General features: G+C 37.6%; 6 protein-coding genes and 1 pseudogene across 8 annotated transcripts; 4 read left to right on the forward strand and 3 right to left on the reverse strand.

Moving 5' to 3' along the window:
* The first annotated feature begins 1,542 nt into the window (after nt 1–1,542).
* On the forward strand, nt 1,543–2,709 carry LOC110428707 (VQ motif-containing protein). The gene has a single exon (XM_021444611.1). It carries the CDS (start codon nt 1,789–1,791, stop codon nt 2,446–2,448), a length of 660 nt encoding a protein of 219 aa, XP_021300286.1. The 5' UTR covers nt 1,543–1,788; the 3' UTR covers nt 2,449–2,709.
* Nucleotides 2,710–3,115: 406 nt separating this feature from the next.
* On the forward strand, nt 3,116–6,531 carry PTAC9 (plastid transcriptionally active 9). The gene is made up of 7 exons (XM_021444610.2): nt 3,116–3,591; nt 3,874–4,012; nt 4,685–4,778; nt 5,465–5,568; nt 5,638–5,785; nt 6,037–6,101; nt 6,186–6,531. Exons 1-7 carry the CDS (start codon nt 3,269–3,271, stop codon nt 6,345–6,347), a joined length of 1,035 nt encoding a protein of 344 aa, XP_021300285.1. The 5' UTR covers nt 3,116–3,268; the 3' UTR covers nt 6,348–6,531.
* Nucleotides 6,532–10,305: 3,774 nt separating this feature from the next.
* LOC110428653 (uncharacterized) lies at nt 10,306–11,199 on the forward strand. The gene has a single exon (XM_021444542.2). It carries the CDS (start codon nt 10,389–10,391, stop codon nt 11,019–11,021), a length of 633 nt encoding a protein of 210 aa, XP_021300217.1. The 5' UTR covers nt 10,306–10,388; the 3' UTR covers nt 11,022–11,199.
* Nucleotides 11,200–12,135: 936 nt separating this feature from the next.
* On the forward strand, nt 12,136–14,290 carry LOC110428654 (RNA-binding (RRM/RBD/RNP motifs) family protein). Of its 3 annotated transcripts, none has more exons than XM_089785685.1 (5): nt 12,136–12,405; nt 12,531–12,621; nt 13,161–13,229; nt 13,339–13,445; nt 13,833–14,290. In XM_089785685.1, exons 1-5 carry the CDS (start codon nt 12,220–12,222, stop codon nt 13,971–13,973), a joined length of 594 nt encoding a protein of 197 aa, XP_089641811.1. In that variant the 5' UTR covers nt 12,136–12,219; the 3' UTR covers nt 13,974–14,290. The 3 variants fall into 3 exon arrangements, with proteins under 3 accessions (XP_089641811.1, XP_021300218.1, XP_021300219.1); XM_021444543.2 differs by having other exon boundaries at nt 12,163–12,405; nt 12,571–12,621; XM_021444544.2 differs by lacking the exon at nt 12,531–12,621 and having other exon boundaries at nt 12,187–12,405.
* A 740-nt stretch (nt 14,291–15,030) lies between these two features.
* Nucleotides 15,031–16,430, reverse strand: LOC110428698 (RING-H2 finger protein ATL72 pseudogene; annotated as a pseudogene).
* Nucleotides 16,431–16,976: 546 nt separating this feature from the next.
* Nucleotides 16,977–20,160, reverse strand: LOC110428643 (Pectin lyase-like superfamily protein). Its single transcript, XM_021444529.2, has 3 exons — nt 19,458–20,160; nt 19,084–19,311; nt 16,977–18,319 (listed from the first exon to the last, which is right to left on the reverse strand). The coding sequence occupies exons 1-3, from the start codon at nt 19,623–19,625 to the stop codon at nt 17,228–17,230; spliced, it is 1,488 nt and encodes a 495-aa protein (XP_021300204.1). The 5' UTR covers nt 19,626–20,160; the 3' UTR covers nt 16,977–17,227.
* Nucleotides 20,161–21,028: 868 nt separating this feature from the next.
* QRT3 (Pectin lyase-like superfamily protein) lies at nt 21,029–23,974 on the reverse strand. Its single transcript, XM_021444580.2, has 3 exons — nt 23,425–23,974; nt 23,087–23,332; nt 21,029–22,292 (listed from the first exon to the last, which is right to left on the reverse strand). Exons 1-3 carry the CDS (start codon nt 23,653–23,655, stop codon nt 21,225–21,227), a joined length of 1,545 nt encoding a protein of 514 aa, XP_021300255.1. The 5' UTR covers nt 23,656–23,974; the 3' UTR covers nt 21,029–21,224.
* Nucleotides 23,975–24,048: the final 74 nt, after the last annotated feature.

A 24,048-nucleotide genomic window follows, 5' to 3' on the forward strand; every position in this document is an offset into this window, starting at 1 on the left:
CGGAGAGACCAAGTCAAAACCTACTAGAAGCACGAGTCAATCGGATAAAACCCGATTGTCCCACACTTATTGATTAGTTTATATATTTTTTTATTTTCATAATTTTACATAACGTATTTAATTTTATAAAATTTAAAATCATGTAAAATTATATAATAATAAAAAAAAACACCACATAAGGCAGAAGGTTCTGCGTTGAATCAGTAAATAACACATTTTCTCCAAGTTTCATTATTAATTCCATTAATAATTCCGCATTGTTCATCTATGACCAATCAGCATCATCTACTCCGTCACAAGTCCGTCAGTTCCCCATAGTCAAAACCATACCTTATACCAATAGTCCTTTTCACACTATGCAAAGAAGCGAAACTTCCCCACTGTTTCCTATTGATAAAACTAATGCATTTGCCTTCATAATGAGTAAAAGCAAAACGGAAAAGAAAGAAGAAAATGGAGCGGAGAAAACCAATAGCAATCCAGCAAATATCCTCATTTTTTTTTCTTTTTTTGCTTCCAGGCTCCCCACCTTGTTAACAGGTGCAAAGACGATTACCAGCCCGTCAAAGTAGAACAGGAATTGATTTCTTTTGGAGCAATGATGCTTCAGAGGATTTGGAGACAAGTAATCTCTGGTCAAAACCACATCCGATAATCTTGGTCCACAAGCAATAAATCCCTGTTGGGTTTGTCACTTTTTTGTTGTGGACTGTGTCCTGGAAAGTCTTTACATTAAATTTGCACGAGTTAGAATCCCTTGCCCTGTAGGAGTATTTTATTTGGTAAATACAGTTTCAATCATGACAAGGTAAATTATATACAACGTAACTATCAAGAAAGGAACTGTCAAAAAATTTAAGAGTAATTGGTTTCTTGCATCACTTGTCATTCCTTGTATCATCCTCAGCAGTATGGCTTTTAATATCATTTTTGCAAATTTGCTTCCCGATTGCCGTTGGTCAAGAATTTTAAACTGCAAAACTCTCTCTGCAATTTACATACATGTTAGGGAATGGGGTTAGAACAAAGTTCGACTATATCCCCAATTCCCCCAGACACAGCAAGCATACGGTTCTAGCTATGTTCCTTTGTTTCGGATTGATACAAGTGTGAATGTGTTTATGGTCACAATGGCAAGGAATATCAGGTGCCCTTTAGCCCGTGTAAGTGCAAATAGGCAAGACGTGAAAGTGTGAAAAGCAAGAATCTGGAAGCCAAGCACGACGAACAGGTGTGCTGACTTTTAAAAGTTGTTTGAATTCTTGCATGTTGTACGGGCAAAATTCACCCATCACCCTCATTGCCGTGGAATTGCTTGCTTGCATGACGAGTGACGACGCATTGCCAATCCAATTCAGACTGATTATTGATATATTTGACACTACATGCAAAACTTGATGGGGAAGAAAAGGAGGAAGATTTAATGTATCACAAGGAAAAGCACATTAAATTCCTTTCTCATTTTTCAAATCAAAAGGTTGACCAAAGAGGCAAAGACCATCTCAAAAGGATCCAAATTAATTTCACCCACCAAAGGTCTAAAGTTAATCCATACGCATGTGATATGATCATGACCCGTTTGATGTTAACAGATGTTGTTTCCAAGAAATACTCTCTGCTTTGGCCTTAAGCCTTCCAATCTGTTCTCTGTATGCAGGGACAAGGGCGTACCTGTTAACTTTGACCAGAGATTGTCATTATATAAACAAATTGGAGTAAAGGTTGTTTTTTTCTAAGAAAGAATTCAGAAGCAGGGAAAACAGACAGAGAGTGATCACTCAATAATCCATGAGCAGCACCACTGCGGCAACTTCCAATGAATGGATGCAATTCTATGAACAAACTGTTGATGAACTGTCAGCATCATCTTTGGCATTCTCTGATGCCACTGCAGTGGCTACAAGTGCCTCCCCTGAGAGCAATCTTAGCCCCAGCAGTTTACATTCGGCAAGCGATCAATTGACGCCTATGGGTTCTTCCTCAAAGCCAATAAGAAGAAGGTCGAGAGCTTCCAAGAAAACACCCACCACCCTTCTCAATGCTAACGCCAGCAATTTTCGAGCTTTGGTGCAACAATTTACAGGTTGTCCTAGCGCACCTCTGTCACAAAGGAGCAGAAGAGGCCCGATTAACTTGAATTTTGCTGTCGGGAGTGAACGGAACCAAAGCAATATTGCAACTTCCATAATGTCTGCTTCTGGAAACGGTTATAATTTTTACCAACAAAGTCATCAAGAGCAGCTGCGGCAGCAAATGTACCAGGAACAGCAGCAGGCAGTCTCATTTGACAACGTTCAACACGATGCCTTTTTTCCAAGTTCTAGCAGTAGAGCTAATGCAGATCTGATCCTTGACGGTTTCGACTTGGATAATATTTCTTTACAGGCGCTTACCGGGGACGTGCCCTGCTCCAGTGGAAATGCAAATGATAGCAATTACTTCTTGTAAGGATTAGGTTATCTAGTCATATCATCACCTACTTTTGGTGTTTGTTTATCTGTCAGAATTTGATTAGGAATCCGGAAATAATGTCTTGATTTATTCAACTACTTTATTATTTTTTTGTTTGAATTAATATCATAGACAAGAAACCAGGAATTACTATTTGTTTAATTCCTGAAGGAAGTCAACAAGAAACATTGGAGGAATGTTTTTGATATGCAGTTGCAGATCTCGTCATATTATTCCTTCACGAAAATTGGAATTCATAAATCAAGTTATTGAATGCATATGAGAATACTGTATTATCTCATTGGAGTCAAAATAAAGAAAGAGAAGGCACTCACTATATAATGTACCTTCTTCATCTGATGATGGTCTGCAGAAAAATCAGAAGCCTCGCCTGTTGGATGATCTAAGAAAATAAATGAAAAACTTTACCTTCTTAATAGAGAGAATGTTTCTTTCTTCCTCATTTCATTATCAAAATGTACACGACTTTTCTAGTTCTGGTAAACAATACTCCCATCCGACTGGTTCACAATAGTGAAAGGGCAGGGCCTCGGCTTTTTCTATTCAAAGTCTGTATGCCAGGCAGAGCATAAGCACCAAGCCTGATGTGAAAAACAAGGCCCAACTTCAAAGTCTGGCCCCTTTTGAAGCCCTCCCAAACTCAGCAGAAGCTGGGAAAGGAAAGCCGCGAAAAGCATACAAGTCTCCGAACTGAACTCCTCAGTTTCACTGACCCTGACCCTGACCCTGTGTTTCTCGTTTATGATAAACACTGAAAGCTAAAAAAAGGCGAGGGTTTTAAGCCTCAGCAGTCACCATGAACTCCCTCAATCGAACACTTGCAAAAATTGCAACTTCCCAAGCGCAGCAGGCGTCAAGAAGATGGATTTTGCAGTCTTTCTCTACTTCTACAACTTCCAAGCGGTTGACACAACCCGAGAACCCTTCCGACTCTAAAGACTCAGCACCCAAGGAATGGCCTAGGCCCGGTGAGATCCCCTACCAGTCCAAGGTGGCTAACTCGGTCAGTCTCTCGGGTTATATTCATATGCCCGTCCAGTTCGAGGCTGCTTCTGATGGGAAATTCTGGGCTGGCACTGTCATTGCCCAGAACCCTTCTTCTGATTCTCCTCCCCTTTGGTACTTATCTCCCCATTTCCTTGTTTTTGCTTTGGTTTGAATGAACTATTCAGATTCCCCTATCTTTTCAATTTTTTTTTTAATTGTCAATACTTTTAATTCCTTTATTTCTGCTTCCATCTTGTTGTGATCACTGAGAACTAATGATTAATTTTCCTGTTCATTTCTTTATTAGCTTTAGCTACTGCATTGTTTATTAGTGTTTGCTACAGTTTGATGATTGGATTACTATGTTGTTTAAACTTATGCAATTCCATTTGTTTTGTTTTGTAAACACATCAGGATTCCAATAATTTTCGAAGGCGATTTGGCCCATATTGCTGCTTGCCATCTGAAAGAAAATGATCATGTCTATATAGATGGGCAACTGAGTGCAGATCCACCTTCTTCTAATGCAACTCATGGTCAAGCCAATGTCCAGGTAGGAAGCAAGGGAATGATAACTGCTGGACCTCTTAAAATTTTCAAATTCAATTCAGTTGATCTAGTTGTTCAATTTTTTGTGGAAAACCATTTTTTTTAGTGTATAATTAGCATTGGAAAAAGTTACTAGTGAAAGACTAGGATATAATAATGAAGAGTTTATAGTTCTAAAACTGAAGTTTCTGTTTTATTTGTTAATGTTTCTATGGAAGTTCACGGTATAAAAGTTAGTGCTATTTTTAAAATTTCAAACTTACCAATGCGATCACATATTTCATTTAAGGCAAAAAGGGAGTAGATGGTACTGCCCCTTACAACCTGACAGGTGTGAGAACCTAATTCTCAGTCTTACTTCTGTTTCAGGTTGCTTAACCTTGACTGATTAAGATAATACTTGACCTTAACCTTTTGTAAATGTGTGGTTCATGGAGTATGTGTTGGAAAACATCCTGCCTAAAAAATTACTTTTAATTATATAGCAGTAACAAGCGTTGTGCTCTTGTTATTAGATTAATTGTAACCTAGTTTAAAAAAGAGTGTGGTAAAGAGAAGTTCTCTTTAGCTCAGATCTCTCTATCTGTAATTTTTCTTAATAAAATATATTTTACACAAATAGTTGAGAAATTACAATTTTGGGATTGGTCTAATATTTCAAGTCTCTCCATGGTAGGTTATGGTGCGTACTATCAACTTTGTTGATGAATCTCCACCCATGACAAAAAGCATTTCTTCCCATAAACAAGAAGGGACCTTAAGTCATTCTGGTGAGTCTCTTTGTGGTTCTATCTAGCGTATTTTCATAGCATGGACGAATAGAAGGTTTCAAATCTTTTTGATAATGTATTTTGTGCTTAATTTGTCCAAGATAGCTCTATTTCTTTCATCAAAGCAAAAATTTTTGCTATGATAATTGGTGTTGATACTAGGTTCCTAGTGATTAAAATATATCTGCCTTGTATTTAGATTTTCTATGTGGCCAGAAAAGATGTCAGGACTCAGGAAATTTAACAATTGTACAGAAAAAAATTGGTAAACACTGAAGGTAAATTTAGCCCAACCGTTGAATATTTGTTGAAGGTTTTGATTGAGCCCTCCATCTTCTGTTGTGTTCAATAGTTGGAGGTCTCAATTAAAATTTTCTATCAGCCAAGGTAAAGTAAAATATGTTTAAATGGTGCAACTGAAATTGTTCCATCAATTGGTTATCATTTGTTGGCTCCATTAGTGGAACCAACAGAACCTATGAGCAATCACGATTTTCAACAGGTCTATCTTTACTCACATCCTGCATTACATTAAATCAGAAAAACTGATCAAAAGGCTTAAGTGGCATTTACCTTCTTCATTGCTACAGTATATTGTTGTTCGACAGGTGCTTCTAGGGCTTAGCTATTCTGTTGTTTTTGTTTTATTCTCCCTGAGTTCACTAAGTAGGGCTAACTTTTTTCAGCTAGTACTAAGAAAGGTACTGAAACTGCCCTGAATCCCTGGAGGGATCTTCTTGATAATCCAAAAGAATGGCAAGATTACCGTGAAAATAAGCTTAATGGATTGGTAATCCTCTGATTGAATTTATCTTTTGTCTTGCTGCCTTGAAATTTGTGCTTATTATTTTATTTACAGGTAAAACCCAAATATCCTGATTTTAAACACAAAGATGGTGGTCTTGCACTTTGGCTTGACTCCGCACCTAAGTGGGTGTTATCAGAACTTGAAGGACTGCAATTTGATGTTCCTATTCAAAAACCAAAGCAACTGAATCGACATAAAGGTATGGTTAAATAAATTTTGTTTTGTTTTCATTGCAATGACTGTGTAAACATGAGCCCCTGTTAGAGTATATCAACCCAATGTAGATAATCAAAGAAAATATTTTTAACAGTAGTCCTATGGTAATATATGGTAACACAGAAAGAATATTTAGACTGGTGATAATGTCCAAATGCTGAGCTTCTTCTACCATTTGAATGCGGTATCAATTCTGATGATGCATCGAACGTGTTATAATTTGACTTGATTCAGGGGATGGACCCTGGAAGGACTTGGTGGACAACCCGAATAAGTGGTGGGACAACAGATTGGATAAGGTATGATAAAAGTTCTAATCATCATTTAGCTAAGTTTTATTTTTGTTAAAATCGCACATATGTCTGATTTCTTGACTTTTGCAGTTCAATGGCAAGATAAATGAAAGATACCCTGATTTCAAGCATAAAGAAACTGGTGAAGCACTATGGCTTACTGATTCACCAGTTTGGGTGGAGCCCAAGTTGCCTTCTTTAACAAGTAAAAACGGTCCAGCAATCCATGAGAGCGGTAGAGTGCCTTCTTGAGCTGTACTGGCCGATAGTTTTGCTTGTTTAGGTTGGTTTGAAAGTTGGACATGGCAAAGTCCATTAATCGTGATATGACATTGATCTCACAATTGTTTCGCGCTGGATATGTACTTTGGCAGAAATGTAAAACAATCAACAAAGCAATCAATTCTTTTTTTTGTTGTTTTACTAAAAGCACAAATCTGATATTTTTACGAGGACAAGGCTCGTCATGGGAAAATACCAAGTTTTAGAATTTGAGGATGCTTGAAGGGGTTCACCCTGTACGGTCCCAATGTGAATTGGGCATGTTGATTGAGTCGATCTTTATCTTATTTTAAGGTCATAATTCCATTTCCATCCCCACTCATTCCACCGGGTCTTCAACCCCTGTCAGTCTGTTCTTGCATCCATGGATTGAAACAGGGAAGTCGGATGAATTTAGAGGGGTCAGGATTTGGTGGGCTGCAAGCAGAAGTATTCCAGAAACACAGCAACTTTTGGTGTGAAGACAACTCACCAGGAACTGTTATCTTAGTCATGCGTTGAAAGAAAGAAGCAATTGCAGAAAAGAAGTGGCAACGATTTTTCCACCGAAAAGCAATCCTAGTGAGAACTGGTATGAAAGCCAAAGGACCGAGCTGAAACCATGAAGTTTTTGAGCACGGTGGTCTCCCCTCACGACCAAGAAGGAAGTTTCAACTCTCAAATCATAAGATTAAGAAGTAAACAGTATGGAATTATAGACAAAGTCATGGCCAGTACTAGTATATTTTCTGGTATTACATGCCTTCACGCGCACGTTGTCTCCTGCATGCCCCGGAGTGTCCTTTCCTGGACTTGCGGGGTTGTCAGCTAGTGTCATTACAAAGAGTAGCATTAAACCTCAAATTTATGGAGGTTTTGTGTTTTATGGCTGTATGCTCATAACCCTAAACCCTCTTGTCCTCGAATATCGTTGTTACCGAATGCTGTTGTTGGTTTCTTTCTTCCCCACCATGCGGTCAACTGGCGATTAATTCCCAGTCAAATGTCACTGTCCATACAATTTCCTTGCACTCCCATGAACAAAGAGTGTGCCAAAGAATTCAAAGAAGGATTAAGGTTTTAGCATAGATGTTTGATAGAAATCAAGGAAAGGAAAATATTGACTTACACTTAATTTTTCATTTCTTCTCTTAGTGTAGACATATATTTATTCTTTTCAAAATTGACCAAAATAGTTTCGGTTATGTCCATATAGATCAATTCTAGTCAAGCCTCTCATCAAACAAACAAGATAAGGGTCAATTAGTTTGTCCTCTATCTTTTGGGATGACTTTGCTCTCGTATTCTTAATTAATTCGTAATTTTTTTTTCATTTCATAATTTTACATTGCATGTCTTTTAAAATTTTCATAGCAAGATTTAAGATTTTAAGATTATAATTTTTAATTGATAATATAAAATTATATATAAAAAATACCATAGCCGAACATCAAATGAAGAAAGAAAATTTATATTCAAGTATCACTTTGTTTTTAATTATATAAAAAAAAATGAGGATGGGTTGAAAGAAGTAGGAGAAAAACCAAAAAAACCCATGCTATGCCCTTAATTAAATTAATTTTTTTTCCTTCTACGCTAAAGTAATAATAAATACTAGCATTCGCTACGCTGCCTTGTTCCTGCTGATAAACAAGTGGGCGCCGCTTTTGTTATCTACATTAATGTTTGTTTGCTTTCTTTGTTAATTAATTTATGCCTGAAGCGATTTAATTAATCTTTTAATTAATGCTAATCCTCGAATTAATGTGTACTTACGTCGGACGCATGCCTCTGGCCTTTCTTGCTTCATTTCCTTGATTAATACTATTTTAAATTATAAACATAAAGATATTAGTTTGTTAAAAGTCAAAACTCGAGAGTGATAATTTAATCATCTTCTATAATTAATTAAGCTTTGGTGGGGCAAATGGATTTTTCGTTGGACATCGTATTCATATAATTCTGACTAATCACCACACAAACAGCTGGAACAAAGACTAGTACTCAGTCTTTAATGTCGCTTAAGTTTTGGCAACGTCTTTAATCAGAAAAAGAAAAACAACATTGCCCAGTCATGGCTGAAGGTGTGTTGGTAATTTGTCTCGACAAATAGGACCCGTTTGGTACCCATTGCATTCATGCTTTCAGTGCGGTCAATGGAAGGATTTTTGTTCAACATAAATGTCCCTCTCTGCTACAACTTCCATGCAGTTACATATCCAAAGACTGATTGCAAGAGGAAGCCACTTCCCCGTGAACAAAAAAAAAAAACTGCTACAGTGTTTTTTTAATAATTTTACATCACATATTTAAACTTTAAATCTTGCAACTTAAACCATGATTAAAATGAAATTATTATATAAAATTTATTAAACATGTGATACAAAATTATGAAAAGAATACAAAAGTTTTCGTTCCTTTCTTGATGACAGAAGGCAGGTAATTAGCAACTACTTGTCATACAGATACTATTCTTTTGCTTAAATAAAAGCAAAAGGAGATAAAGCAATGAGATGAACACAAGTTGGGGGTGGGAAATTGGCACTTGACAGTTTGGTATATTGGCAAAAACTAGTATTATGTTGATCAAATTGGAATACTGACGATGGTATAGTTTCCTCTCGTCAACTCAACCAACGGATGGAAGCCGTCCTCATGGGGTTGATTCTTGCAATAATCAATGCTAATCTGTTGCTATCAGTAAGTTCAAATTAGTAAGGAATTAGGCCGATATAATGCATATGTATGCAGGAGAAAACTAAGACCTAGGCCTAATGTTATGTAATTATATATAGGAATAATTGCTTCCTAAGTAACCAAATTAACCACGTTTTGATGACTAAATCAGAAGATGATTATATTATCAAGGTTGATTACCGGCCATTATTTAATGTTGCAAAGACCCTAAACGTGCAAATCCATAATTTTATTATAATTTAAACATTAAATATATAATTATTAATTTTTAAATGAAATTAATTGTTAAAACAAATTTAACATCACTAAAATATCAAAAGACATCGATAGCAATAATATTCAAAAACTATCAAGAAAGTTAATTTTCACACGATTAACTTATTAAATTAATCGTCAACGACTATTAGAAGGTTATTTTCATAACAAAAGAAAAAAACACATATGCTTGGTAATCAAGTGATATAAAAATAGTTTTAATTAATCAGGTCATACGTACCGGGGTTGGTGATGTATTGATGTCAAGTGTAATACTATACACTTGGCAGTAAAATTTTCAAGGCGCGTGCTACTTAATTTCTGAAGTATTATTCTTTTTAATTTTAAAAATTTTATGATTTATATATATTAGAATATGTTTTAATTTTTTTAAGTGAATTTTAATTATTTGATTGTGATGTGTGGTATATCAATAATTTGAATGATTAAGATCTCAATTTAGACTTAAATATTTGGAACACGTGATCTAGACTTGAAGATTATTTAGTTAATAGTACTTGACCTAGATGGTTATACCTAAACCGATAGTTGTAAGTAATCGCTTTTCAAGAGTCTAACTAGGTAATCAAATGATTTTAAAATTGGATCAATAGTTTTAAGCCGTCACTTTCTAGAGTCTAACCCAAATAATCAAAACGGTGTTTACACTTGATGAGTGTGAACCAGGAAGTAATTGCAAGAACGAACTCAGGAGATGATGTTGATTTCTTATTTTCATAACAATTTTCTGACCAGCAAAAGGAGGTCAGAGACCATCACAGTCGTCTAGAAAATTGCTTTCCAAGGGGGACCAAAAGGACGAGATAATCTCTGACATGGATGATCTCATTTGACATAAACTGATGGTGCTTCCAGGAAGCAACAAAGTCCTTCGGCATTAAGTCATCCCTCTCTGATCCACTGAGAACGGTCCAGATTTGACATGTCTTACTTTGACCATAGAGAGGTGATCACCAAGTCACTATTTATAAGTTGCAAGGCTTGGAGCTCAAATCGCGGTGGTGAAACAGCCTTACAGGAAGGAAATTAAGGCGAATCAAACCCACAATCCTTTGAACCATGAATGAAACTATGTGTAGCTCTAGCGAATGGAAGCAACTCTATCAACAAACCTTTGATAGTTCTTTCGGGTTCTCCGATGCTACCACAGTCACCACTATCTCTGTCACATCCGGAAATAACTTGAACCCCAGCAGTTCATTTGCAGCTGGTGACCACTTTACCCCGAAGGGCTGTGTCTCAAAGCCTACTCGGAGGCGGTCCAGAGCTTCTAAAAGGACATCCATCACCCTCCTCAATGCCGACGCTAAGAACTTCCGATCCTTGGTGCAACAATTTACAGGCTGTCGCCGCCGTGCCACTTCCATTTCATTTGGCAACCAAAGAGGACCTGTCAATATAAATTTCGCACTTGGAACGGAGCACGATCATCACAATACTCATCCTGCTTCAGTACTGTCCGAACCCTTTGTTGAGAATAATGGTTACTGTTCTGGGCAATCTTCATCGCAACTGCAACAGCAAGAAGAGCATCAACAAAACTACCAGCAGCTGTCAAGTGAAGAACAGGAAAGGGAGTTTTCTTTAGACAGTATCACGCCCGATGATTATCTTCTTACATCTTGTTTGCCTAGATCAGGTCCTGAGATCCCACAAGGGCTTGCCATGGATGATATGTATTTCCTGGCATGAAGGTTTAGCTTTAGCAAGTTATTAATTAGAATTCCTAATTCCTTCATCAAAGAAACATTAAAATTCTGTTTACTTGTTCTAGCGAGAAAGTCAATAAAAGTAACTGAATGATGTTCTTCAAGTGTTTTAGTCTTTTAGAAATGTGATAATGGAGCAATGAAAACGAGATTTTCTCTTTGTCCTTTGCTTCTGGTCAAACCACTTAAAATCAAAAAGCTTTCAGATAATAAATCATTATATATGAGGGAAAAAAAAAGGTCACAGTATTTGTTCATTTGATATTTAAATAATCTAAAATACTCGTTTATATGTTTTTTAAAAATGCGTTTGTTATTGTATTTGAGAGGTTAAAACTTAATTTTGCGTGAATCTTTTTGTTTTTTTTTTAGAATTTAAGTTTTTTTTTTATTTTTTATTGAATCCAATTAAAAGATTATTTGTTTTACTTCTATTGAGTTATTTCAGCACAATTCATTTATTATTGAGATGAATTTGAATTTGAATCGTTTGAATAACAAGTCCAGCCAAATTGGAGTATTGTACTATTTGATTCTGACTGACTTGTGAGCTTTATGAAGCTTTTAAATTTTTTAATATTATAGATAAATAAAATATAATATTTATTTATATATTTTATTTTGTATTTGAATTTTTATATTGAATTCGAGCCAAATTTTGAGCCTTTTATATAAATTAATAATAATTGAACCTAATTTAGTCGTATTTGAGTAGCTTGATTATTTATCGAACCAAGCTCAAACACAAAATAAATTAAACTTTGATTGAGCTCGAGCCTTAGTTTTTTTTTTAAAATCTGGCCAAGCTCAAGTTTTACATTAGATCGGTTTGGTTTGATTTATTATATTGTTACACTTATTTGCGGTTCATTTTATATATTTGCAAAAAAAATATTATAATATACTAATAATTAAATTAAATACTCGAATACACTTTCCTGATAGTTTCCTAATCAATAAATATTAAATTAAAGCTATCATGTTGTTGGATTTTGTGTGGCTTTAATACCTTCAACAACCTTTTATAGATTTCTATTTATTTTGAAATTTTATAGCAATTCAATTATTTTATAGCCAAAACTCAATTATTTCATATTTGAGGTCGTTAATTAATATTTCCAATAAGCGAAACGCAGCGTTTTGGTCTATGGTGTCCTCTGGCTGCAAAAGAGCCTTCGACGATGGTTTCGCTGTGTGAGCAGAGAGCAGCGACATCGAGTCCCTGGATGAAGTGCAAGCCATGCTGGCGGCTACCCTCTCTTTCCCTTCACCAATCTCTGCATATTGTAAAACCTATCAAAGCTTGGACCTCAGCCTCAGAGCATCAATCGTCAATTATCCTCTTGCAAGCAGAATCTTCGTCAGAAGTAAACTCCTTACCTCCGTCTCTGTTCGTTCACTCTTACTACTTTATTTTACGCTTTCTTTTTGTCATTTTTATTGTTTTCCCAATCTGGGTTTCCATTTTATAATCTTTTCTCTGTTTGAGTAGCTGAGTTTATCAAGTAGTTTTCTATTCTATCTGCCATCAGGGGTGGAATTGGGGACCAAGTGGCTTACTGGTAGAAATCTTTTTGTATTAGGTAATGCTTTTTCCTGATTGTTACTTTATTCAACAATCAACAGGGTTCTAAGGGTTGATAGAGTGCCATTTATATGCTCTAAACAGCCATAGAGTAACTATCTTTTTGAGTGTTTATCCTGCTCCAAAATTACAGCTATTTTTGCTGTGTTAAATTTTGCGATTTGAAGAATGCTCTGCAACATATTGATTGTTGCTGTGATGATGAAATAGAGGCGAATTGGTTAGGAATAAGCATGACTCAAAAGTAAAAATGTGGGGTGATTTTGGTCCTGGTCACTACCTTGTTGTATCATTGAGAGAGATATAATGGCATTATTGAGAGGGAGAATTGAAGAAAACCATCAATAGTTTTAAAATTTTGCATTTTACTCTGACCTTCACCTCAGCCACGATGGATTGTTGGATTTCTATGGCAAGCAAGATAAATAGATTGAAAATAGTTCCTTCAGATATTTTATGATCTCGTCAGCAACAGCTGTATTCTTCTGTCTTTCCCTAATTTGTATCCTGGCGTCCATTGGGTGTGCTTAACTGCAGATTTGCCATATTCCACCAAAGAAAGCTGTTTGCAGAAGGAATTTGCAAATTTTGGCCAAATAGCTAAAGGTGATTGGGATGTCTCTCTTTATTAAATGGATTTAGTAGGATTGATATGTTACATTTCCATTGTTGTGTATGTTTTAAAGTCAAATAACTGTATGTCTATCTATTACAGTTAAGCTTGTCAAGGATGATTTCACAAAAAGATCAAAAGGATATGCATTTATTCAATATACCTCTCAGGATGATGCAATGCTCGCTGTAGAGAACATGGATCAACAGGTTCTATGCTGCTTTTCTTTATTGCAAACTTTCTCATTTTCTGAAAGTAGATAGATATGGCATAAGATTCGTAGATTACATTTACCTTACCTTCTCTCACCCCTTTGAATGAAGCAAAATTACAGGGGCTCTCCTTTTCTTTTACATCAATAAAACTTCTTTTACTGTTAATTTACCACTTTGAATGAAGCAAAATTACAGAGACTTTCCTTTCTTTTACATCAATAAAACTTCTTTTACTGTTAATTTTACCACCGTTTGCAATTTTTTTTCATTAAACTTTCGTCACCTGAATTTGAGAACCTTGGTGAGCTTTAACTTTTGTCTGCAGGCAATGTTTTGGTAAATATTTCTACTTTGATTCAATGTTGGTTTTGGGTTTATCAGGTATTTGGTGGCAGGCTGATATATGTTGAAATAGCAAAACCTGGGAAAGACAGGTTCAGAAGATATCCTAAAACCTCAGGACCCCCAACGGATAAGCAGCACTTACAAGAAACAAATGACGTGGCAGACTGCTGGTACTAATCAAATCCAGTTTAATCACAAGAAAAGTTGTGGGACAAAAGGTGACGTCCTGAATGACAGCACCAAGTAGCACTACCATTCAAGAAGAATTATCTTGTTAAGTTGGTTTGCCAGGCAAGTGTTGAATTATTATGGCTTCTGGCTGAAATTGCTGCTTAATCAAATAAACAAAAAGGGTGATACAGTTTTCATGACAGTTCTATCTGTCCTCCTTAATGTGATAAGGGAATTTCCACATGAATGCCTATTGTTCTTGATTAAAGTTACTGGTTTTGCGTTTAATACTTAAAAAGAAGATAGGTCTGTGTTTTGTGGCTTGTGATTGTATGAAGTGCACTTGGATAAATACATGACCACCGTCCAGAGCATTGATCATGAACTAGATTACTGATAAGAAGTAATTATGGTGAGCTTTCATTTTCCTCTGATTGTTACGTATGCAGTTTAATAACTGGTCAGATTTTGGAGATTCCCTTGTATGACATTATTAAATTCTGGCATCAAGACTCAAGCCCCAGGACAAATGCATTCATCAATGAGATAATCCACTAGTATTGTTAACTTTACATTATTTTTAGTTTCCTGAATCTGAAAAGAGAAAAAGTTTTTGGACTCTTATTTCCACATCCAACCAACCTATACTATCAGATTAATCAGTGGATGCAGCAAACTTCGTGGCGGAGATGGTTATGTCTGTTTCCATATACAACATGAACTAATTTTGCGTTCCAGACATGTACTAAACATTTTTGCAATCTAGTCTTCCTTGTCGTTTCCTCTTTTCCGATTGTTTTATGTTGTTCTTTGCCCTCTCATCACATGGTGATGGCGGTATAGCTTTCCTAATGGCATATTTCTGTCCAATCTAACTTTCACAAGCAAGCTTCAAGGTTGGTAGCTCAGGCACAAGGAAACACTAGTTTGATCCGGTTGCATATGGCTGGCCACTTCACTCAGTTTACACAATTGTTTGTAGTAAATCAGATTATAGATTATAATTAAGCAATTATACTATAGGTATAATTATGTAGTGAACAAAAAAAGTGCTAAAAAAAGTGAATAAAGAGAACTTTTACAACCTATAATATAAAGTGACCTCTGATGATCTTGGAAAGATGATGAAGAAAAATACAAATACTGTTTCTTAGAAGCCGCTTTAATAATTAAGCTCTATATTAAAGTAAAGATAATAAAATGGTAACATTCATGATAGCTAGGAAGCCAACTACAATCATTGCCCCAAACTTCTCTGTTAACTCCGTACAAAAGTACAAAAATTGTAATCCGATCCTCACAGTACTTAGTATAACAGCATCCCAGAACTCAAATATTGCAGAATCGTCCATAAGCTCCATAGATTGAGCCGAAGTAACTAACAAGAAGAAGGAAGGAAGAAGGTATGCTACCTGTAAGAACAGTACTCCATTTCAGCAAGAAACAGCTTTACAAAGCTGTAACAATTTGATCTAAGGAGGACATAGAGTCATTGGACTTGAGCCTATGCCTACAAGTAGGACAGGAAGAGTGAGAGAGCAGCCACTTATCGATGCAAGCAACATGGAAGCGATGGTCGCATTTGGGAAGCATCCGTATTTCGTCACCATCCAAGAAATCCGCGAGGCAAATTGCGCAGCCTGAAGCAGATGATGGTGAGCCTGAGTTGGCATAAGTTGAAGTTGGCAAAGCTACCATTTCTTTCTTCTTAAGACCCGAGTTGAGTCGACGCGAGGCCACCCATTCCCTTGGCTCGGTCACAGCACGATGCGTGCATTGAATTACACATTGTAGCATGGAGTGAAGGCCCAAGGCACAAACCAAGGCGCACAACATGGCTGCCACGATGATCATGAGGTTCAAGTCTACTGTCGGTTCTTGTGTTTCCTGACAGGCGATGCTTAAGGCGGGGGTACTAGCAGAGGGAGTTGGTGAAGTTTGAGCCATGAAGAGAAGGAGAAGCGGGGGAGAGTGAACGTCAAGTGTGAGAAGATAGAGATGGGAAAAATGGAGGGGGAAGGACACATGGTACACACAGAGCAAGAGGAAACATGAGGCCGAAGAGCCATGAGGATGAATATATGGTGTTGGTAAATGTGATGATGGGAAAGGGGACGGTGGCATGGGATAATGCTTATGCTTACTTGATAATGCACTGTCTACCCTTTTGTATAATGCGCTTCAAAGCAAGGGGAAAAGCAACACTCTCTTTCCAAGAATTTTTCACATTTCTATTGGTTGGCTTCATCAAGTTGTGGAAGACATGGAAAATTATCCTGAAAAGCCTTGACTAATTCTCCGAAGCATGCGATAATGTCTCAAACTTGAGTTGGGCCACTACTTTTTCTCTCCTTTTCCTCAATATATATGGATCAGTAATCACACAAAACAACAGCAAAACCCAAGAATAAGTATGGGTTTTCTTTTACTGGAGAAGAAGTAACCAAATAATCACAAGAAACAAACGAAATAATATGAACGAATAAGATTCTGCTAGTTTCATGTCCTGCTTTTCCTTATTGGGATGTCAAATTCTAGGTTGGATAGATAAGTTGGCAAGCAAGTTTCACTTAAATTGTCTATCTACTCCATTAGATGATGTCTATAAGGTGTCATGTTTTACATAGCACATTTATTGTATCATAATATGATAGTGTAGAGAATATCTCGACGTTACAGTAATTTCATCATGATTTTAAATAAAAATTTTAAAATTTGAACTCCGGTCACAAAATATAATTGAAAATAAATTTAATCCCATTTGATTCATAAGAGTATAAGATTTTTATTTGTTAATTAGGGTGCTAATCGTTTCGGAATTATTCTGGAGATACATATAGTAGAGATCCATGATAGAATGTGTAGCCTATCATCGCTTGACTCAAGCGAAATGGAATTGTCGGGATGTCATTGTGAGCAGTTTTTGGTTCTCTTTCTCCCTTTTTAAAATCGGGTGAAATACTTTAGGAAAAGACAAGTAAAGTGAAATGCATCAAAAAGCGGCGAGAGACAACTCACAGAAATTGCTGTTAGGCTATTGGGGTGTGTAAAGCATACAGAAACTCCCAAGCTTCTGTTCCTCAATTCAGAAGCTTTCTTGAAGTTTGATTAATTAATGTTTTTTGGTATTATGAGTTCTTTCATCAACTCCCATAAATTGAAAACGCCATTGTTAGAAACAAGTTGACCAAGGTAGAGTAACACTAGTTTAGGAAACAGGAGAGGCTGCCCTGGACAATGAAGCTTGGAGCATCTGAACTCTACTTTTTGAAAGCTACATTGCTTTCTCCGATGTAGTTGTACTGATCGACAGCCACGGAAACCACCCCATTCACTGCTTTGTCACTCTCTACAACTACAACGTTATTTGACGCATTGGTCACTGCATGTACCGGGAACCCTGCTGCTGCTGCCTCCTTTTGAATAAGGAATGAGTACTGAAAATGATTAATTCGATCTGGGAATACTAACAACGATGAAAAATCAGCAACCCATTTTGTCCCATTTCCCGCTACCGTCAATTTTCCGGCCGTTGATTTCAGGCTCATGCCATTCACGTTGTTCTGGTCGATCACCACTTGATCAATAGTGTTGAATTTCCCGTCTAGTTGGATAATTGGAACCATGTTTCTGGGGTTACCGTTAAACATATTGTTAACTATGTTCACCCCAGATATTTGTCCCCTAATTGACTTCAACACGACGTTAGCATCTCCTATGAAAAGTCCATTGGTAACGTGAACTTGAACAGGGTCTTCCATGACAATAGCTGTGAAATCTAGGTAACAATTGTCGATTCTAGTTAGTGCACCAGCTGATTTCACTAAAATTCCTACTCCACCAAATGCTGTTGCTTTGTTGTAACAGTGTACGCCTGTAACAATATTAGCTTGCCCTTCTAATAGAATTCCGATGGCTGCTGAGAAGATGGCAGCATCGGTGATTGCATTGTCATTACTTGAAAGTTGAATGGCAGTGCCAGAAAAACTTTTCTCCCCTTTGTCTCCACCAATTGTCGAATGCTGTCCTAGGAAACAACTTGATATGAAAGTCTCGTGGCCTTTCTGAACTAGAATTCCTTCCGTTGAGAAGTGAAGAAAGAAGCAGTTATTTATGCGAATCCTGGCCGAATCAATGATGAAGATCCCTCCTCCTCGAAAGCTTGAATCGAAAAGAATGTCCCTGAAGGTGATGTCTTCATAGTAGATTCCTACATTCTGATCTTTTGCGTCGGCAAAACCAGGAGGGACAGATGCTTTTTCTTTAAGGATCTGAGAATTTGGAGACCACACTTCGATGAGATGGCGGTCAACCGGAAATGTGTTTGACGCTCGCAACGACCCTCCTTTCACCTAATTGATCGATTAAGCATGGAGCATTATATGAGTCAAAAGGGTGTATTCAGAGTTCAGACCAAGATACTATCACATACTATTGAACTTCGGTATCCAAATGGAATGGCTTCAGGTTTTGCAGAAGATTTCACATAAAGGGGTTTTTTTTTTTCTTTTCTGTTCAAAAGAGCATTTATGATTTATATTCCTTTGCCTGCACCCACCCAATTTGATTTGACTTGACCTATGTCTTATTGCCCACTTCCCAGTCATTATTGAACCAGTTTCATTTAAAATTACGTACATAACTGGTTAGTGAGACTTTGAATTTTTAGTAAGAAATTGAATACATTTCAAAGCTTTTAGAGGGAAAAGTTGAAAAAAAATTTGCAATTAGGTCAGAAATATTTGAACTTGAAAGAGTGAGATTCACGCATGGATAGAAAACAGCAATCTTGTTTAATGCATCTCATGCAGGAAAGGACCGACCAGTCCAGTGCATCGAGCCAACATGGCACAGACACCACATGCATAGCTGCAAAAGTTACCTCAAAAAATCCAAGCCTCTGTCTTCAAAGTTCCACCAAATAATCCTAAAAAGGCTAGGCATTAACTACAGCAGGCACATGACATGGTGCAATGCAAGAAAATGTAGAGACGAAGTATTTATACATATAAAAGTACAGATACATCTAAAATTATACGTATATATGTCCATATATATCATCTATATTCTATACCCTGGGTATATTGGTAGACGGAAGAGAAAAGAGGAAACTAACCACAACATTGCCTCCGCCGGAAGCGGGAAACCTTATAGGTTTGCTGATTTTGTAGCTTCCGCCTAGCAAATCAATTACAACGCCACCCAAGTCAGTCACACCAGGTAGCATTTCGAGACCGCTTTGTACCTGGAAAGCGTCGTTCAACGCTTGCAATATGGCGTCACTGCTCTCTTGCTCCCCAGTTGGGTCTGCTCCGTACCCAATCGGATAGAACACTCTTCCATTCTAAAACCGCACCATTTGAAGAAAACCCACAATCGTGTGCCAAATTAGAACAAGAAAGGAGAGACAAAAGAAAGCTGAAATGCTGAGAGTATCTGATACATGCAGAAAATAGAAATGCAAGTATGGAAATATGGTGTGAGTCTTACTATTTTGGCGTCTGACGAGTGGGGTTGGAGAGAAGTAGAAGGCGGAGGTGCCATCGCTTGTAGCTTCGCTCGGAATTCTGCTAACTTGTGTTGTCTCATGGAACAAGTTGTTTGCCGCACCAGCAACAGCATTAGAAAGCAAAATGCTGAGGTGAATTTGTTTGTCATTTTTCCTTTTACAGCAACTTAGGCACTGTGTGCAAAAAAGTTGCGTGAATCTGGGATATATTTACTCACTCGGACAGATGAACATAGAGAGAGAGGGGTTTGCGGACGAACTGTTTCTTTTTGCCTAAATATCTAGGGAATGTGGCGTCTGGACCAGCTCTTTGGGTTTGGGGTACTTTTTTCCGGGCCTCGGGCAGAGTGTTCCACGGTCCTAAATCCTATAATTATCCTATTACTAGCAGTCGTAAACAGGAAACGAAGTTTTACGAAACCTTGGTTCCTGCTGCCATTTCAATTTGAGAAGCAAAAGCGTTTTAGAGTAGTATGGTCGCTCATCCGGTCTACCTAGTGCCTCCCAAAAGAAAAATTAGAAGCAGAGGGATAAAGAGAAGAGAAGAGGACAAAACAAAGTAAAGGGATTTCCTTTTTCCTTTTTAAAAAGACAAAGAGATCATTAAAATATACTGTCTTTATACCTCAACAGTCAAAATTAAAGATGGAAGCAACTTTCGGTTCCCGAAAGCGTCTATGAGAACATGTGTTTCTTCTTCTCCTTAATTGCTCTCTTTCATCTTTTATTTATTGATTCATTAATGTTGCCAGATAGGAACAGGGTGAGTTAATAATTGCGGCCAAACATCTAAGAGCATGACGTCACTGGATCAGAGACCCCTATGAGCTCCACCGTTCCCCCATTGCTAAAGGCAAGCCCAACAAATTCCTCCAGGAGTATCACCGAGCCAGACCTTTCTTGGCTTCATTTGTTTTGTTGGGCCAAAGAAACTAAAAACGAAAAACCCTTCATTACATTCAATCTGTGATCAACCATTGAACCTGGCAAACGAACATGTTTTATAATCTGTAACCATTAAGCAAGGATTATAGCAGAGTTAAATTCATAATTAACTTCTGCCATAGAATGGAATAGCTATGCTGAATTTATTCACACTCTTAATTATGGTCACTTAACCACTTTTGGACTTGTATGTTAAACTTTCTAAATGCACAAATTATGACATGCAGGTGGAACTTTGAACCTACAGTTTTCTTTAATTACTAGCTCTAAAGATGCACCTAACTCTTCAATTTCATATGTATTAAACAAAAGGAATAGGAAGAGGAAGAAAAATGTTGTCTTTTCTTCTTTGATAAAGTTGAATTATGTTATCGAATTCGCGGAATTCATCTAGTTCTTGCCAAATGAGTAGGATTACCTACTCTTAACTGCAAAAAAATGATGACTCTTGCCCAGCCAAAGACATCCAAAATGGCAGAATTAGTTAAACTTTCAATTCCTACACCTACAACCAAATATCTTGATTCTACCTAATATCAACGTGTTCGTTAATCTAAACCCATGAAGCAAACAGTCTTCGATTCCGTCACTCTAGATCATATCCGAGACTTATTTATTATTATTTTTTTCAACAATTACACTGAATTTTGTAATCGAAACTTCACCAAAACAGTAGTTGAAAATTTAGCTTCATGAATATGTTCGAACTATGTGTTGAGGCAGAGTAAAATGTACCAAGCTTTCACCCAGTATTCACAATTGTCAAGCAAGATAAAATCTGGACAAGAAAAATAATTAAAAGGTCAGTTACTAATTAAGCTCGATGCTCCTTGATCCACAGTGACGAAGACATTTGCCTGTGCAGCCACGTCTGACTCAATCACAACACGGTTTTCAGACACATTACGCAGGGCGTGGTTAGGAAATGAGCTGCCGCTTGTGGTTAATGAGTATTGCACATGCTTAATCAGGTTAGCAAATAGAAGAATAGAATTAAAATCAACTGTCCAGGAGCTGCCATTCCCTTCAACGGCCTCTCTTGCAACCGTTGCTTTGAGGTTCATCCCCTCAACATTGTTCCTGTCAACTACGACCTGATCAATTTCTTTGAAAGGCCCATTTGATTGGTCTAGCTGGACAATATGGACCCCATTGTTGGAGCCACTGAACATGTTATCCACTATGTTTACTCCTTTTGCTACCCCATTTATTGATTTCAAGAGAACGAATGCATCGCCAAGGAAAAAGCTACTTGAGATGTGAAGCTGGACGGGGTCTTCAGCCACAATGCCAGTGAAATCCATGTAAGAATTCACTATCCGGGTTTGTGTGTTGCCAGGGAGCTTCAAGTAAATCCCAGTGCCACCTAAACCTGTTGCCTTGTTGTAACAATGCACCCCGGAGAAGGTGTTGGCTTGACCTGAGACCATTATTCCTACGGCAGCTGAAAAAATCACCACATCTGTGACGGCATTATCGTTGCCCATTAGGTTAATGGCAGTGCCGCTAAAGTTTCTTTCGCCTCCATCCCCACCTGCAGTGATATGCTGGCCGAGGAAAGAATTCCTGATATAGGTCTCGTGCCCACCTTGGACTAAAATTCCGTTGGTGGTGAAATGGGCAATGTAGCAGTTGTCAATGCTAGTCCTCAGTGAGTTTACAACTGAAATGCCTCCACCCCTAAAATTAGAGTCCAACATCAGGTCTTTGACGGTCATGTACTCGTAGTTATAGGATGACGATGAGGCAAGCTGTGAATTCAAGGAGCTCCCTTCGTTTCCTTCTTGACTACTAGCCGATGGTGCAGACAAATCAATAAGATACCCATCAGCTGGAAAATCATCTGAGGCTCGTAGTGTCCCTCCGTGGATCTGTTTCATAACAAATCGAAGTCAATAAGTTAACGAATAACGGAGATGGAATTAGTTTCGGTGATCCTTAATTGAACTTGATGTTGCCAAATAAAAAATGCTGCTTCATCAGCTTCTGCTTTTGCTTTTGAACCAACAGGGAACAACTGTATTTCGCTTTTCATGACAAATGAAAAGAACTTAATCAGACATAAGTTTCCAGCTCATTGTCATGGCTGTAGCTTTCTTCTTTGTGTGAAGAAAATATTGTAGAGCCTTAACAAGAAAGTGAGGGTATAGTTTTTCCAAAGGAAATCATATGATATGTAATTATTTTTCCAATTCAAAGTTCATGAAGTTTGACACAGACCCTTCTTACCATTAGGCTTCCTCCAGTTTTGTGAACGCTTATTGGTATTGACCCTTTGAGCAAGTCCAGAGCTGCCACGTGGCAAATTTTCATAGTTTCAAATCTATGAGAACTGTAATTTCAATTCTGAACAACTGCAGAAATTTTATGTTTTTTTATCAGGTCCTAACTGCATATACTATCTTCCATGATCCCAGAAGGTCAATGCGAGACCAAACTGTTCAGAGACATTAACATCTACTAGAAAACATAGACAGGGACTGTTGTCTGATTGCGGTTTGGTCAGGCACAAGTTATCTTGGGTTTCACCACAAAATGCCATGTGGCAATGCTGGTACAGAAATTATACGTACGCACGTAGATGAGGACGACATAGATTTTCTTCTGTTTTCATCAGGAAAATTTAGGACATTGCAGAAAATAATTTCAATTGGGGGAGGCATACCATAAAATTGCCAGCACCCGCAGAGGGCAACCGCAGTGGTTTACTTATCAGGTAATTCCCACCTTCAAGATTAATTTGTGGCCCTCCAAGATTAGTGATCCCGTCCATCAAGGTCAATGACCCTTCACCTGGACTCTGAAATGCATCAGCTATAGCCTTGTTTAGTGCTTCTGTGCTGTCTGCTTTCCCAGTCGGATCTGCTCCGTATTTTGTTACTTGATACACACGTGGAACCGATGCTGCTGCCTGTATCCATCATCCGTTTCAGGCAAATAATGTCATCGGAAACTTCGGGAAAATATTAGGAGCAAAAGAATGACCAGAAACAGAAGAAATACCTGCAGCTGCCGAGCAGAGGATAGGGAGGGAGAGATTGCTGAACCTGAAACTGAGTCTCGACCAATAAGAGAACCCTTGAAGGCTTGCAATTGGCGCATTTGTTCATAGTAATGAGCAGCAGAAAACTGACCCACCCTTGAATTATCGCCACAAACCTGAATTACGAGCAAACTAGCCAAACCCAATATCATGGAGAGTGCTAGAGCATTTCTTGCCATAGTCCTGTCCATCTCTTTCTGTCTGATTTCTTTGCGTTTTGGCAATACTTAAATGACAAAGGCAAGATCCTGCAGGAGGGACATGGAAAGAGAAGGGGCTAACTAAGATTTCCTAGGAAAATCTTATAATGTTTTATAATATTGGATCACACACATGACACCCATAACTTTAGTTCCTTTTTAAAATGTCTATTTGGTTTTTTGGACGTGAGGATTGCTTGCGCCTGCCTAGGGAAGCCGTGTTTGAAACATTTTATTCTCTGACAAAAAAGTAATCAGTTACCAACTTCTTACTTTACGGACCCTAACAAGTTTGACATTGTGTAAAAGGTATTTTCACAAACAAGGGCAGTGACCAAAAGGGGTTATGCTTCAGGAAAAATTATGCAGTTCAGAAAAGAGTGC

The sequence above is a fragment of the Theobroma umbraticum genome, unplaced genomic scaffold, assembly GCF_002168275.2.
Source record: "Theobroma umbraticum cultivar Fairchild unplaced genomic scaffold, ASM216827v3 scaffold_1682.0, whole genome shotgun sequence".
Taxonomy (NCBI): domain Eukaryota; kingdom Viridiplantae; phylum Streptophyta; class Magnoliopsida; order Malvales; family Malvaceae; genus Theobroma; species Theobroma umbraticum.

Coding starts and splice junctions, on each gene's coding strand:
- QRT3 (XM_021444580.2), bottom strand. CDS start 23,655: ATGGACAGGACTATGGCAAGAAATGCTCTAGCACTCTCCATGATATTG. Junction 23,333..23,424: donor CCTCTGCTCGGCAGCTGCAG/GTATTTCTTCTG, acceptor TGATGGATACAG/GCAGCAGCATCGGTTCCACG. Junction 22,293..23,086: donor CGGGTGCTGGCAATTTTATG/GTATGCCTCCCC, acceptor GTTATGAAACAG/ATCCACGGAGGGACACTACG.
- LOC110428654 (XM_089785685.1), top strand. CDS start 12,220: ATGGTTTCGCTGTGTGAGCAGAGAGCAGCGACATCGAGTCCCTGGATG. Junction 13,230..13,338: donor TTTTGGCCAAATAGCTAAAG/GTGATTGGGATG, acceptor TATCTATTACAG/TTAAGCTTGTCAAGGATGAT. Junction 13,446..13,832: donor TAGAGAACATGGATCAACAG/GTTCTATGCTGC, acceptor TGGGTTTATCAG/GTATTTGGTGGCAGGCTGAT.
- PTAC9 (XM_021444610.2), top strand. CDS start 3,269: ATGAACTCCCTCAATCGAACACTTGCAAAAATTGCAACTTCCCAAGCG. Junction 5,569..5,637: donor AAAATAAGCTTAATGGATTG/GTAATCCTCTGA, acceptor TTTTATTTACAG/GTAAAACCCAAATATCCTGA. Junction 6,102..6,185: donor GGGACAACAGATTGGATAAG/GTATGATAAAAG, acceptor TGACTTTTGCAG/TTCAATGGCAAGATAAATGA.
- LOC110428653 (XM_021444542.2), top strand. CDS start 10,389: ATGAATGAAACTATGTGTAGCTCTAGCGAATGGAAGCAACTCTATCAA.
- LOC110428643 (XM_021444529.2), bottom strand. CDS start 19,625: ATGACAAACAAATTCACCTCAGCATTTTGCTTTCTAATGCTGTTGCTG. Junction 19,312..19,457: donor ACTCGTCAGACGCCAAAATA/GTAAGACTCACA, acceptor GTGCGGTTTTAG/AATGGAAGAGTGTTCTATCC. Junction 18,320..19,083: donor CCGGCGGAGGCAATGTTGTG/GTTAGTTTCCTC, acceptor TCGATCAATTAG/GTGAAAGGAGGGTCGTTGCG.
- LOC110428707 (XM_021444611.1), top strand. CDS start 1,789: ATGAGCAGCACCACTGCGGCAACTTCCAATGAATGGATGCAATTCTAT.